Source organism: Phyllostomus discolor, chromosome 14, assembly GCF_004126475.2.
Source record: "Phyllostomus discolor isolate MPI-MPIP mPhyDis1 chromosome 14, mPhyDis1.pri.v3, whole genome shotgun sequence".
Lineage (NCBI taxonomy): Eukaryota > Metazoa > Chordata > Mammalia > Chiroptera > Phyllostomidae > Phyllostomus > Phyllostomus discolor.
Window position 1 is genome coordinate 36,433,677 of NC_040916.2, and position 12,636 is coordinate 36,446,312.

General features: G+C 61.6%; 1 protein-coding gene across 1 annotated transcript in view; it reads left to right on the forward strand.

The window, feature by feature from the left end:
• The window catches only part of SLC6A17 (solute carrier family 6 member 17), a 43,372-nt gene that overhangs the window by 13,737 nt on the left and 16,999 nt on the right, over nucleotides 1-12,636 (forward strand). The window contains exons 2-6 of the mRNA XM_028502773.2: nucleotides 1,128-1,496; nucleotides 4,608-4,765; nucleotides 6,424-6,550; nucleotides 7,234-7,415; nucleotides 8,821-8,931. Coding sequence (XP_028358574.1) covers nucleotides 1,214-1,496; nucleotides 4,608-4,765; nucleotides 6,424-6,550; nucleotides 7,234-7,415; nucleotides 8,821-8,931 — 861 coding nt within the window. The 5' untranslated portion in view covers nucleotides 1,128-1,213. The remainder of the gene's footprint in view (nucleotides 1-1,127; nucleotides 1,497-4,607; nucleotides 4,766-6,423; nucleotides 6,551-7,233; nucleotides 7,416-8,820; nucleotides 8,932-12,636) is intronic.

Sequence of the window (12,636 nt, forward strand, 5' to 3'; positions counted from 1 at the left end):
GTGCCGTTCGGGCGGCCCGCCCCAGGACAGCAGACGGGAGCCGGCTTCCAGAGGCAGAGCGTCGCTTAGTTAAGTAATGACAGAGCCGGGCAGGTTACATCCCTAGAAAGATGCAGGGCAATGGCAGGCCAGGTGTCCGTGTGCTTAGTTTACAATCCTCTGCCTCCCCCTAACGAGGAGGTGCTTTGAAATAGGGCAGAACGCTGGTGCTTCGAAGGGCTCGCTTCCAGGGGCTTTATCTGTGTACGGGGCAGCAGGGAAGGTGGATGAGGCATGGCGGGGAAGGTGCCGCCTCCCCAGCCCCCCCGCCCCTGGGGAGCAGACAGCGTCTGCTGTAAAACTGTCCCTGAGGATGGAGAGCTGGTTCTTGGCCGAGGTGGCCCTCAGATAATGTCATCGGTGAGCGATGACCCAGGATTTGTTGGCAGCGAGCACACACCTCGAGGACTCTGGTGCCAGAACCCTGAGCCTGCTCAGCGCTCCTGCCTGGGGACAAAGGGGCCACAGGGGCTGGCGTCCAGGGGCCCCACGGTGACAACAGCCCCCCCCCCATGTTGACATCCCTTTGAATCACCTGGGGATCCTGCAAAAGTACAGAGAGAGGCTGAGCAGGGCTGGAGGGAACCTGGCACTCTGCATTCCTAACCAGCGCTGGTGATGCCGTGGGCCCACAGTGACGTTTTGAGCGGAAGGACCTTCGAGAAGGCAGCCGCTGGCTTCCCTGGGTCCCACCAGATGCTTTAGGCTCATGAGAACCAGAGGGCTTGGCCTTGGCCTTGGCCTTGGCACAACCTGCTCCACCCTGGTTGCCGATGGCCGTGGGGCCTCCCCACTCCACTCGGATCTGCTCTGATGGGAGAGAACACGGCTCCGTGGGCGACCTCGGGTTAGGGTTTGGTGTCCGCTGTGGCCTCTTCTGCCTCGTCAGGTTTGCCCTCTGTTGACGCTCCGATAAGGCCTGGGGGGAACTGAGTCTGCAGACCCCGGGCTCCTCGGTGGGCACCCCCGATGGGGAGACAGGCCAGCCCTGCGTGTGTGACAAGGGGTGGGTTCGGCTGTGCCCACCCGAGCCTCCCGCCCCTGTGGGTCTGGCCAGCTAACCCTGTCCCGCCCGCCTGGCTTCACAGGTCCCGAATGAGAAGGAGCTGACCACAGCCGAGTCCCGCCTTCTCTGCGCGCCGGGCAGCAGGGCCGCACGGCCCCGGTGGTACCGATGCCGAAGAACAGCAAGGTGACCCAGCGCGAGCACAGCAACGAGCATGTCACGGAGTCGGTGGCCGACCTGCTGGCCCTGGAGGAGCCCGTGGACTACAAGCAGAGCGTCCTGAATGTGGCGGGCGGGGTGGGCGGCAAGCAGGCGGTGGACGAGGAGCTGGACGCCGAGGACCGGCCGGCCTGGAACAGCAAGCTGCAGTACATCCTGGCCCAGATCGGCTTCTCCGTGGGCCTCGGCAACATCTGGAGGTTCCCCTACCTGTGCCAGAAAAACGGAGGCGGTAAGCGGCGGGCCGGCGGGCCTCGGGGTGCCCTGCCAATCGGTTGGGCTGAGGGGTGATGAGGAACACCTCCTGTCCGAGGCGGAACTGGAACCCTTGCAGGCTGGGGCTCAGGATGACAGAGTGAGGCTCCCCAGGACTTGCTAAGCGCTGATGCCTACCGAGATCCTGGCTGTCCTGGGTTCAAGTCCCCGTCCAGCAGTCAGCGGTCTGTGGTGCAGTGTCATCGCTCTGCACCTCATCCGCACAATGGGGATAATAGCGATTCCCGCCTGAGCAGGGTGGCTGGGAGGACGAAAGCAGGTTGACATGAGGCATGCTGAGCGCGGGATCTTACACACTGTAGGGAGCAACTTCGGGTGTTATGATTAAATGCTCACTAGGTGCCAGGCGCCATCCTAGGTACTTACTAGATGTTATTAGGCTGAAATAGATGAAACCGCCGATACTTGAGCATCTTGAAACGATCAAAGCACTGGTTTCGTACGGTTTAACCATCAACCATCAGATGCCCCAGCAACCCCATGTCAGTATCACCCTCATTTTAGAGACTGCGCCGCTGAGGCACAGAGAGGTTCGATGACTTGCTCAGGGCCACACAGCTAGTGGTAAAGTCAGGATGCAAGCCGGGACAGCGTGGCCCCAGGTCTAAGCATGCAGTCCCCACCCGTACCTCCTCCCAGGTAGGGGGGCCCTGAGTTCAAATCCCCCTATAAGGTCTTACTCCAGTTCACACCCCTTCTGCTCTGGGTCGCAGCCCGTCCTGCTCAGTATGCATCACAACAGCCTGAGACCACTTTCTTTTTCCTTTTAAAGATTTTATTTACTTACTTTTAGAGGGGAAGAGAAGGAGATAAACATCAATGTGCAGTTGTCTCATGCACACCCCCTACTGGGGACCTGGCCTGCAACCCCGGTGTGTGTCCTGACTTGTAATCGAACCCGTGACATTTTGGTTCACAGGTTGGCACTCCCTCCACTGAGCCACACCAACCAGGGCCCAAGGCAGTCTTTCAAATCCCAGAAATAGCCTCAGGGTTGGCCAGAAACGAGACCCAAGTGTAGGCTGAGACATAGACTGTCAGCGATTGTGCGAGATCCAGGAGACCTCCGGAGCCGGTCCCCACAGCCATCACCCGCTAAAGTCCCTAACCCTGAGCAGTGCTCCTGCCACTCAGGGGGGTGGCCCAAGGCTCCCACGGTTCAGGAACCTCAAAGGAAGTCCAGTGTGTCCCTAAGTTGTATTTCCTGGGGTGGAAGAGGGTGCATTTCCCAGTGATCTCAACAAAGGTTGATAGGAAAAAGTACCTCTGATTACCCAGAAATCCTGCCCACCCAGCTCGCATCCCCCGGGCCCTCCGGTGGGTGAGGCCTCTGCCCGGTGCAGAGACCAGTATCGAGGCAGCACCCTGGAGCCCAGCGGAGGTGGATGGGCCTGAGTGAAGGGTGGTGGGTGGCAGGTGGTGGGTGGCGGGTGGCCGGTCCTTGCTGCAGGCCCCTCTCTGGACTGTACGCACCTGGAGGCTTCCCTGGTTCTCTGGAGAGGGGAGAGGCGGGCCCGGAGAAGAAGCCAACTGCCTCCTCCGACACCCTGACGCCCACTCCCTGAACGCCTTGCCCACCCAAGGCCACTCGGGCGAAACTCGGAGCCAGGGAGGCCGTGGCCCTTTGCTGCCCGCAGGTCACCGCTCTCCCTTCCATTTCCCTGGCCCAAGGCCGAGAGCCAGGACGCGGTGCAGGGACCGACCTTCCCTTCTTTTAGCGCCATGGCCTCTGGGGCTGCTTGTCGGTGACGAGTGGAATTTGTGCGTGCATGGCGTGCATGTGACTCTGCGTGTGTGTGTGTGTGTGTGTGTGTGTGTATGTGCGCGCGCGCACACTGGAGGCTGTTGTGTGGGCTTGGTGGGTGCCTCCCCGGGAAACCTTTCCTAATGGGCTCTCCTGGCCCCTCAGCACATGTGTGCTGAGCTGGTTCTGTGTGATGTGTGTGTGTGTGTACGTGTGTGCTGACACTGCTCACATGAGTCTGGAGGACCTGCCAGCTCGCCCAGGAGAGCGCCTGAGCCCTCCATTGTCCTGACGTGCCCTCCCTGCGTGGGCCTGGTGCGGGGTGGCCAACACCTGACAGTGGCCAAGGCCGGGCCTTGTGCCTGGAAGGTGCCAACCCCCTGGGTTTGTGGGCAGGCTGAGCACACACTGGGGAGCATGTGGGCCGTCGTGTTGTGCAGGGCAGAGCGGTGTGGCTGGAGGGTCTTCTGGGGACACTCAGCTCGCAGGGCACGGTCTGGGGCGACCAGCAGGACACTGGTGACCGCACTGGCCTGATGCCGTTTGACGGACAGGCAGGGCTGGGCCAGCAGCTCTGCTAACAGGACTGAGTCATTGGCACAGCTCTCTGGGGGCCGCTCGGCCGTGTCCAGACTTGGGTTTAATTCTCCTGCTAAATGCCCTGTCACTTGGAAATGAGACTGTGTGTGCAGCGAGGCCCAGGACAGCGAGTTTAATTTATCCTTTGGAATCTTTGGCGGTATCCATTCTGTCCTGTATGATCCTCTCAGCGCCGCCTTCCTGAGCCGCTCATTTCCCTCCCGTCCCTCCCAGGTAGCTGTAGATTCACGGCCATGCTGGTCAGACCCCTCTCCCTGGAGAGCTTCCAGGCCCCACTTCACTGGAGCTGCCCGGCCTGCTGTGACTGGCACAGATGCGGGGAAGGCTTTGCCCAGGGCCTGGGCCTCCAGGGGGCCCATGCCTCCAGGGGGCCAACTCCCTCTGGGCCGAGGCTCTGTGGGTGGCAGGGGTTGTGAGCAGGTCCACAGAGTAGATCAGGAGGTGAGTGTGTCTGTGGCGTGTGACTTGACGTGTGGGTTCTCAGAGGCAGGACAGAGCCTGCCTGCCTACCTGCCTGCCTGTCTGTGGGTCCAGCCTTGTAAGCGGGAGGCACTGCGGTATGCCTGGATCCTCCCTCAGTGCTTCAGGTCAGGGGAGTTGTCACAGGTGTGAGCCAGACTGTTCCCGAGGAGCCCAAGGACCAGTGACAGCTGGAGATGACCAGAGAGGTGGGCAGGACTGCGCCATGGCCAGACACCTTGTGATGCCCCCCTTCCCCTGCAGGTGCCTACCTGGTGCCCTACCTGGTGCTGCTGATCATCATCGGGATCCCGCTCTTCTTCCTGGAGCTGGCGGTGGGCCAGAGGATCCGCCGGGGCAGCATTGGTGTGTGGCACTACGTGTGCCCCCGCCTGGGGGGCATCGGCTTCTCCAGCTGCATCGTGAGTCGGGGGCTGGCCCCGGGCACGTCCTGGGGGGTGGAGGGACACGGCTCTAGGGCACAGGGTCTGCAGGCTGGAGTCCCGGGCCAGGCCGAGGACAGGGAGGGGGCCTCTGCATGAGGACCGCTCCCAGCTGGCGGGCGACTCGGGACCACGTGATGTCCTCAACTGAAAGTTGGCTCCACGGCCTGAAGCGGGATCTAAACTGGGGGTGTCGTTAAGGAGGAAAAGGGGGGATGTGAGCACAGGGGGTCCCTGGGACGCGTCTGCTGGAGCTCTCTGGGGACAGGGAGACCACCCTGGAGACCACGCTCTGCTCGCCAGCCCGTCAGCTCCCACGAGGGAGGCCCTTTCTCTATCCTTGGTCAAAGGGCATTTTAACTGGGCTCGTGGGTGGCACAGGGTCTCCTGGCCATTTGGCTGTGCACATGAGCAGATCCGGAGGGTGGCTCTGACACGACCCGCCCGGGACCCGTGAGGCTTGGGAACAGCGGGAGGCAGGGAGACCCCTGGGTGGGGAGTGTCATGAGGGCCTCGGCCCATCCGCAGGGCCTGGTTTAGCGCTCTAGGTGAGGACACCGAGCCCCCTTGGGGCAGAGCGCACAGGGGCCCAGGCTCACACCTGAGCTCAAAACTGGGACCTGCCTCTGGATGGGACGGAGGATTCCATCGGGCATGGCCACAGGGCCTGCCCAACCCTGGCTCAGGCAGAGGCCGAGGGGGGTCTGCGCCGCCACCCCTCTCGGCCAGGGTCACCTGTGCACGGGGGACACGGCCGAGTATGGCCCCCTGCTGGGCTGGCCGTGGGTGAGTGGGGTCCCCGCTTAGACTGAAAGCGGCCAGTAAAGGTGGTAGGGACCCGCTTCCTCTGTACCCCCTAAAGGGTACCATAGGGTGTCTGCCCCTGCACGCCAGGGCGCAGGTGACATCAACAAGGCCCGGGGCCCTCAGCTGTCGCACTGACCGGCAGTGTCACCGATGGGTAGGACAGCCGGGCCCCGGAAGGCAGAAGGGACCTGCCGCCGTCCCTGCAGCAGATCCGTGCACCAGAAAGCGCTGCTTGCAGGGCAGCCCCTTGGACCCTCAGTCCGTCCCCCCACGTCAGTTACCGTGCTTCCGGAACACGAGCATGATGCCCTCCGCCGACGGGTGGGCCGCGGGCAGTGCTGCGGGAGAGGAGTGTCCCGAGAGCAGAGAGGGTCCAGGAAGCCAATGAGAAGCATCTGGAAAACCTCGAAAAGCGCCGCAGTCTGGGGGTAGTTGACCACGGAGGCTGACGCCGTGCGTGTCCCCAGGGTCCCAGGGCAGCTCCGGAGCGGTGACTCTGAGGCATCAGCCAAGGATGGGGAAGTGCTTTAGAGCATCTTAGAAGAATTTCACACTGGAAAAGATGAACGTGTTAAGAGTGTATTGCCTAAAGGAGAGAACTTTAATGTCAGAAACATTCCTCTCTGGATTCTTTGAATGCCAGGGGGAGGGAGGGTCAGGAGGGGTCTCCGGCTGCCCAGTCTCATTCTGTCTCCTCCTCCAAGGCTGTGCTGTGTTCTCTGTGCGGTCTGCCTGCTGCTGAGCCTTGGGTGGGGTGGGGGATGGGAGGGGGAAGGCTGGGGGAGTGCCCTGACGCCTCTGTGACCCCTGGCACGGACCCTCGTCCCCAGGTCTGCCTCTTCGTCGGGCTGTATTACAACGTGATTATCGGGTGGAGCATCTTCTACTTCTTCAAGTCCTTCCAGTACCCGCTGCCCTGGAGCGAGTGCCCTGTCGTCAGGAATGGGACCGTGGCAGGCAAGTACGGCCCCCCCCCCACGAGTGTGACCAGCTGGGGACCCCAGCCGGCCCTGTCCCGGGAAGGAGCCAGGTGAGCCGAGGAGGCCTCGGCACAGCTTCGGGGCAGCACTGAGTGCTGTGTCACCTCGGATAAGACACCTGCCCTCTCTGGTCCACATTGCCCCTTTGGGCGCCGGCTCACCGGCCTGCCCCCAGAGTCTGATGGGGACTGAACCAACCAGTGAGTGCAGGTGAAACTCTGGAAATGGCAACTTTTCTCTGGCTGTTGCCCATTGCTCTGCTCTGACCACACCCCCTTCCTCTTTGGAAACAGCCTTGATCTGTGTGCTGTTTCCATAAAAGGCTGGGCGATTTGTCCCACTCACAGGCGGGTAAACTGAGGCCCGGAAACCACTCTCCCATGGTCACACCACTGATTTAACCAGGGGATGGGAACCCAGGCCGTCAGCTCCCAGCTCAGGCCCTTCCTGAAGAACTGGGGGCCGGGGCCGCCTGACCCTTGCTGCCTGGATGTGGGCGGGGCGTGGCTTCAGTGGGAATTGAGGCTGATGTGCCCTGGGGGCCGATGCAGCGCAGGCCCAGCCCCTCCCTGCTGCACACTCGCCCACTGCTGCCCGGGTGGGGGCCCGCGGGGGCGGGGGTCCTGCGGCCCGCCGCTGAGACCTCTGCTGCTGGCGCAGTGGTGGAGACCGAGTGTGAGAAGAGCTCAGCCACCACCTACTTCTGGTACCGAGAGGCCCTGGACATCTCCAACTCCATCTCCGAGAGCGGCGGCCTCAACTGGAAGATGACCCTGTGCCTCCTCGTGGCCTGGACCATTGTGGGCCTGGCCGTCGTCAAGGGCATCCAGTCCTCAGGGAAGGTGAGTGGGAGGGGCCCTCAGACCCCAGAAGTCTGTGAAAAGTAGGGAGAGTGGGGGCCTGAGAAATCTGGGCTACCCCACACAGGGTCCCGTGGGTGGGCTTGGCCTCTGGGTGACTCAGGATGAGGACACAGGCCCCCCAAGGGTGGGATGGAGAGTCCCTGCTGCAGTATCGTCGCCCCCTGAGGGGGCTCCACGCAGGTCTCAGCGGGTACAGACCAGCCACACCCCCCACTCCTCCCCACAGTCGGATCTCCTTCAGATAAGGGCCCATGCTCCTCTGTCATGTGTCAGTGCGTGTGGACTACGGGGCTGGAAAGGGCACTAGTGGTCTTGTCGCCCCGTCCGCTCGTTTTTCAGAAGAGGGAAATGCGGCCGAGAGAGGGGGAAGCAGCTCGCCGGAGATCGCGCGGCCAGTCTGTCCACCTCGGGGCTGGAGTTAGCGCCCTGGCTGTCTATTTGGGCCCCAGGCTCTTTACCAGACTCGATGAGCAGGGAAGCCTTGGAACGGTGGCGTGGTCTCAGCCACTGCCCCTTCCCCCTCTGAAGGCCAGAACTGTAGCCCACACTCTGTGCCCCTTACCAGTGTAGGCATGCATTTGATCCACAGTGACTTTTTGAGTTAGGAGTTATTGTGCCCATTTTATAGATGAAGAGAAGGAGGCAAGCCGAGGCTAAGTAAACAGTCCAAGGTCACGTGCTCCGTAAGTGGTAGAGCCAGGAGAACACAGGTGGTCTGGCTGCAGACACGGATGCTCTGCAGACACTCACGCCCCTGGCTGCACCCCACTGGGCCCAAGCAGCCCTCCCGATCCGTTTCAGTGCCGCAGACACTGTGTGTGTGTGCCTTCCTTGCGTGACACTCTGTCCCCGGCACGTGGGGACGTGCAAAGGCGCGAGAAACACACATGCTAGGAAATGGCGCACGATTTACAACCTCGAGAGGCAGGACCTCCTTCTGATCTTTTGGCTTGGGAGCCCTGACTGCGACCTCCTGGCTGCCTTCTGTCAGAGGAGCTCTGAGGACAGGGGAGATCCTCAGGGGGGAGCCAGGGACAGAAGAGCAGGCTTGAGATGAGAAAAAAGTGAGGAAGGGGGAGCGAAGGGCTCCGCGCCCCCTTGGTGGCCCTCAGGGGCAGGGAGGCCTCGGGCCCAGCCCAGCCAGCCCCTGCAGGGAGAAAGGCAGCCCCAGGCCCAGCCCTGCTGACTCTGGCTTTTCCTCGCTTCTGTTTCTGCCTTGGCTCCGGGCCAGATGGGCGGTGGGGTTGGCCCCGTGCCCTGGGGTCCCGGGGCTCTGCTTTCTGCAGCTACCAGAGGAGGCCCGTGTGCCCCAGCTGTGAGCAGGGAGGGAGCTGGCAGCTGAGGCGGGCCCCGGCCCCGTGGTGGGTCCCTGTCTTCTCCGCAGGTGATGTATTTCAGCTCCCTCTTCCCCTACGTGGTGCTGGCCTGCTTCCTGGTCCGGGGGCTGCTGCTGCGAGGCGCCATCGACGGCATCCTGCACATGTTCACCCCCAAGGTAGGCACCTGGCGGCCTCGGGCGGTGTCGCGCTCCTGGCGGGGGGGACCCGCTGTGCGTCAGGCCCTGGAGGGGTGCGCTGGGGGGCGGCGTCCCAGGAGAAGGACATCGAGTTAATTTGGGTGAGACCAGAAGAAGCTTCAGGGCGGAGGTGATGGGTGAGCTGAGCTTCCGGGAGCAGATAGGGTTTCAGCGAGCGGCGGGACAGTGCAGTCAAAGGGTCCACGTGGGCAAGAGTGTGGAAAAGCACTGGGCATGCTCCAGGCCGTGGGGGGTGTCAGGGTTGGCTGGGGCTCAGGGACGACGGGGTGGGGGGCTTTCAGGGGACACGTCTGGGACAGCAGAAACCAAGAAGGTGCCTGGGAGAGGGAAGCTGCCCCCGGGAATCCCAGCCTGTACCCGGATCAGGGGAGCAATGTCACTGTAGGGATAAGAGATCGCATGGTTAGTGGCTGTGCCCTCACGGAATCCACCCACATATCCTCTGATTCCGTCCTCCCAGAAGCCCAGCAAGGGGCCGAGCAGGACCGCTGCGCCCCTCTCCCGGGCCTGCTGCGCAGGTGTCCTGAAGGTGGTCACCCAGGGTTCCTCCCGGAGGTCTCCGCCCGCCATGTGCCCCTGCCAGGCGGTTCCCCTTGAGACCCCTGGGCACGGCTGGCCTGAGCTGGTCCCTGAGGAGTAAGAGAATTTCAGCGCAGGCTGGGATGTCCTTCAAGGTGCCCCGAGCCATGTAATTAGCAACCCCGCTGGGCAGGCTGGGAAGTCCACCTCCAAATGCCAGCTGACAGATCAGCCACTGGCAGGGCCTGGCGACACTCCAGTCCACGCGCACAGGTCAGAAGCTTCCAGGTTGAGGCCCCCGACCTTGGCCCTCAGTAGTGCTGTGTCTCACGTGTTCTCACACACACACACACACACACACACACACATGCTCACACAGAAAGTGCATCCTGATGACTCAGGGCAAGGAGTCCCTACCCCCTCCCTGCTCCCTCTGGTGGGTGGTGATGGGCAGGACACACTTGCTCCCTATACACCGGACAGCAGACACTGGCCCTCAGCATGCTGGGAAGTCACTTCTGAGGTTTCTATGGGAACAGCCACGGAGGTGCTCTTTATAAGGCTCTTGGTGAACCTCCAGAGGCATGAGTGGGCCAGGTGGCTGGCCCAGGGTCGCTGTGAACACGGGGTGTCCGACAAGGGAAGATAATGCAAACCTGGTTTCTTCAGGGGGTGCCGGCCGTGAGGAGGAAGCGCGCTGTTTTATGAGTCACTTCAACTCTGTCCCTAGAGTCAGTCTGACGCGCACACTTGAGTCTCTCAGCCACACTCTGCTGAATCCACGAGGAAACGACACGCCCTGGAGGTGGTCATAAACACGGCGATGCGGATAGGCCCCCAGAGGGCCCCCCGTGGTGCTAGGAAGGCCTGGCGTTGAATTCCAGGAGCAAGGGAACCAAGTCGTGGCATCGGCTGCCCATCCCTGCACACGCATTGCTCCCTGTTTGAATCAGACACTGTTGGAAACATCTTTTTTTATATATGTAAAGATCTATTTATTTTTAGAGAAAGAGGAAGGGAGAGAGAAATAGAGAGAAACATCAGCATGTGGTTGCCTCTCGCGTGCCCCCAACTGGGAACCGGCCCGCAACCCAGGCATGCCCCCTGACTGGGGATTGAACCATCGACCTTTCGGTTCACAGGCCGGCACTCACTCCCCTGAGCCACACCAGCCAGGGCCGTCCAACACTCTTTTTTGAGATTTAGCTATACAGACATATGTAGCCGAGTGCATCCGTCTTTGCTGCTACATACTATTCCACTGTAGCACCACACTAAGGTTGTTTTTTTTTCATTTCTAAGTTTATCGTTCCGGTGCTCACCATTGTTAACAATGCCATGGTAACCATGGTTACTCAGGTCTTCGTGTGCACAGGTCTCCCTAGGGCACATGTATTCAGGAGTGGAATTGCCATCCCAAAGGGTGGGCGTATCTCCAGCTCCAGGAGGTGTTGGCCAAATTGCTCCGTAGAGTGGTGGCCTCCACTCATGCTGCCCCGGTCCGTTAGACTTCCGTTACTTTCGAGCAGGTGGGCGCAGATGGTTGGGGTACACTTTGAACAGCGGGGGGGTTGTCCTTTCCAAACCCCCCTCCTGGGTGTTGGGGGAAACCAGGTAACAGCACTTGCGTACCTGCAGAGGCTGGAGTCTTTTGGAGGTGAAGGATAAGGAACTAAGTCCAGAAGGCCCTGGAGGAGCCAGGCCACTGGGACCCGGCCGGTGTGGCCCCTGGCCCACTTAGCTCTTGTGACTTTCCGTCTGGATGGAATCTGTGGGACCATCCCGAGACCCTGCCCACCACACAGTTCTGTGGGGCAGCTCCTGCCCTTGACCCTGGGGGATGTGTTCAGCAGGGAAGGGGGGCCTGAGGGCCTCAGGGGACGTCCTCCATCCAGGACCAGAGCCTGTGTCACTGTCCGAGGCAGGTGAGGCCAGCAGCGATGTCTGGGGGAGGTTCCTGTGGATGAATCCTTCTGGCTGTCTGCACAAGGCCTGCTCCCGGAAGCAGCCGTCTGACAGCCTGGGCGGGGCGGGGCTGGGCCAGGTCTAGGACGGGGAGACGGGAGGACCCCTGGAGCCATTGCAAGTTCCTGCCCTGGACTGGCGCCACAGAGTGTCAGGGCTGGGGGTGCACACGGCCACCCGGGCTGTGCCCTGCCCCACTCCCACCGGCCACAGGGGGCACGACAGGGGCCGTGACATTGGGCAGCCATGGCAGAGGCCAAGAAGATTTTTGGCCAGGGTGTCTCAGCGCCCTGAGGGAAGCACAGGCTCTCTGCGGACGTGCTGAGTGCCCTGGAGTAAAGTCTTTTCTTCTCCCACAAAGCCTTCCAACCACAGAGGCAATCAAAGCCATAGGACCCAGACTCCCTGCCCACGACTCCAGGCAGTTGCTGAGCATGACAGATGCCCCGTGGTCAGGATACCACGATGGCCAGTAGCATTTTGGATGGGACCTGGACTCACGTTAATGGCGAATGGGCTTCTCAAATTCCTTAAGCCGTTTCTGTCCTGATTTCTTGTCCCCGTCCAGTTAAAACTCAAGTCAGTGTGGGGGTTTGCACCCCGCCATTAATCGTGTGGTTTGCTCAACACAACACGGTGTGGCTGTGTGGAGGTGCCAGGTTCCCTGCAAACATGGAGGACAAACGAAAGGCCTTGAGATAGGACGTGGCTGGTGCGTGCAGGGCGGCTGGCGTTGCTGGAGGGGAACGGAGGAGAGGGTGGTCGGACATGCAGACCAGGGGCAGTGGGGAGCAGATCCTGAGCGTCTGTGGGCCAGGCAAGGCCTTTGGAGTTTGTTCCAGGAGCCGCTGGAGCCATCTGAGCAGAGGAGTGACCTGCTCTGACTTCATCTCTGAAGGGTCGCTCTGGTTGCCATGGAGAATCTGAGGGGTCCAGGGTGGAGCAGGGAGCCCTGCTGGAAGGCGGCCTCCAGGTGAATTCACCAGGTGCTGGCATTCACTCCGGGTGCGCGGTTCCCCCGTGGGAGCCCAGGTGTGGCAATGGGCCTGTGCAGGCAGTGACATCAGGCAGGGTCGCTGTTGGATTGGCTGTGAGCCGTGACGGGGGGCAGGGCTCCAGAATGACTCCAGGGCCTGTTGCCCGAGAGCCGCGAGGAGGGTGGATTGACAGTGATGAGAC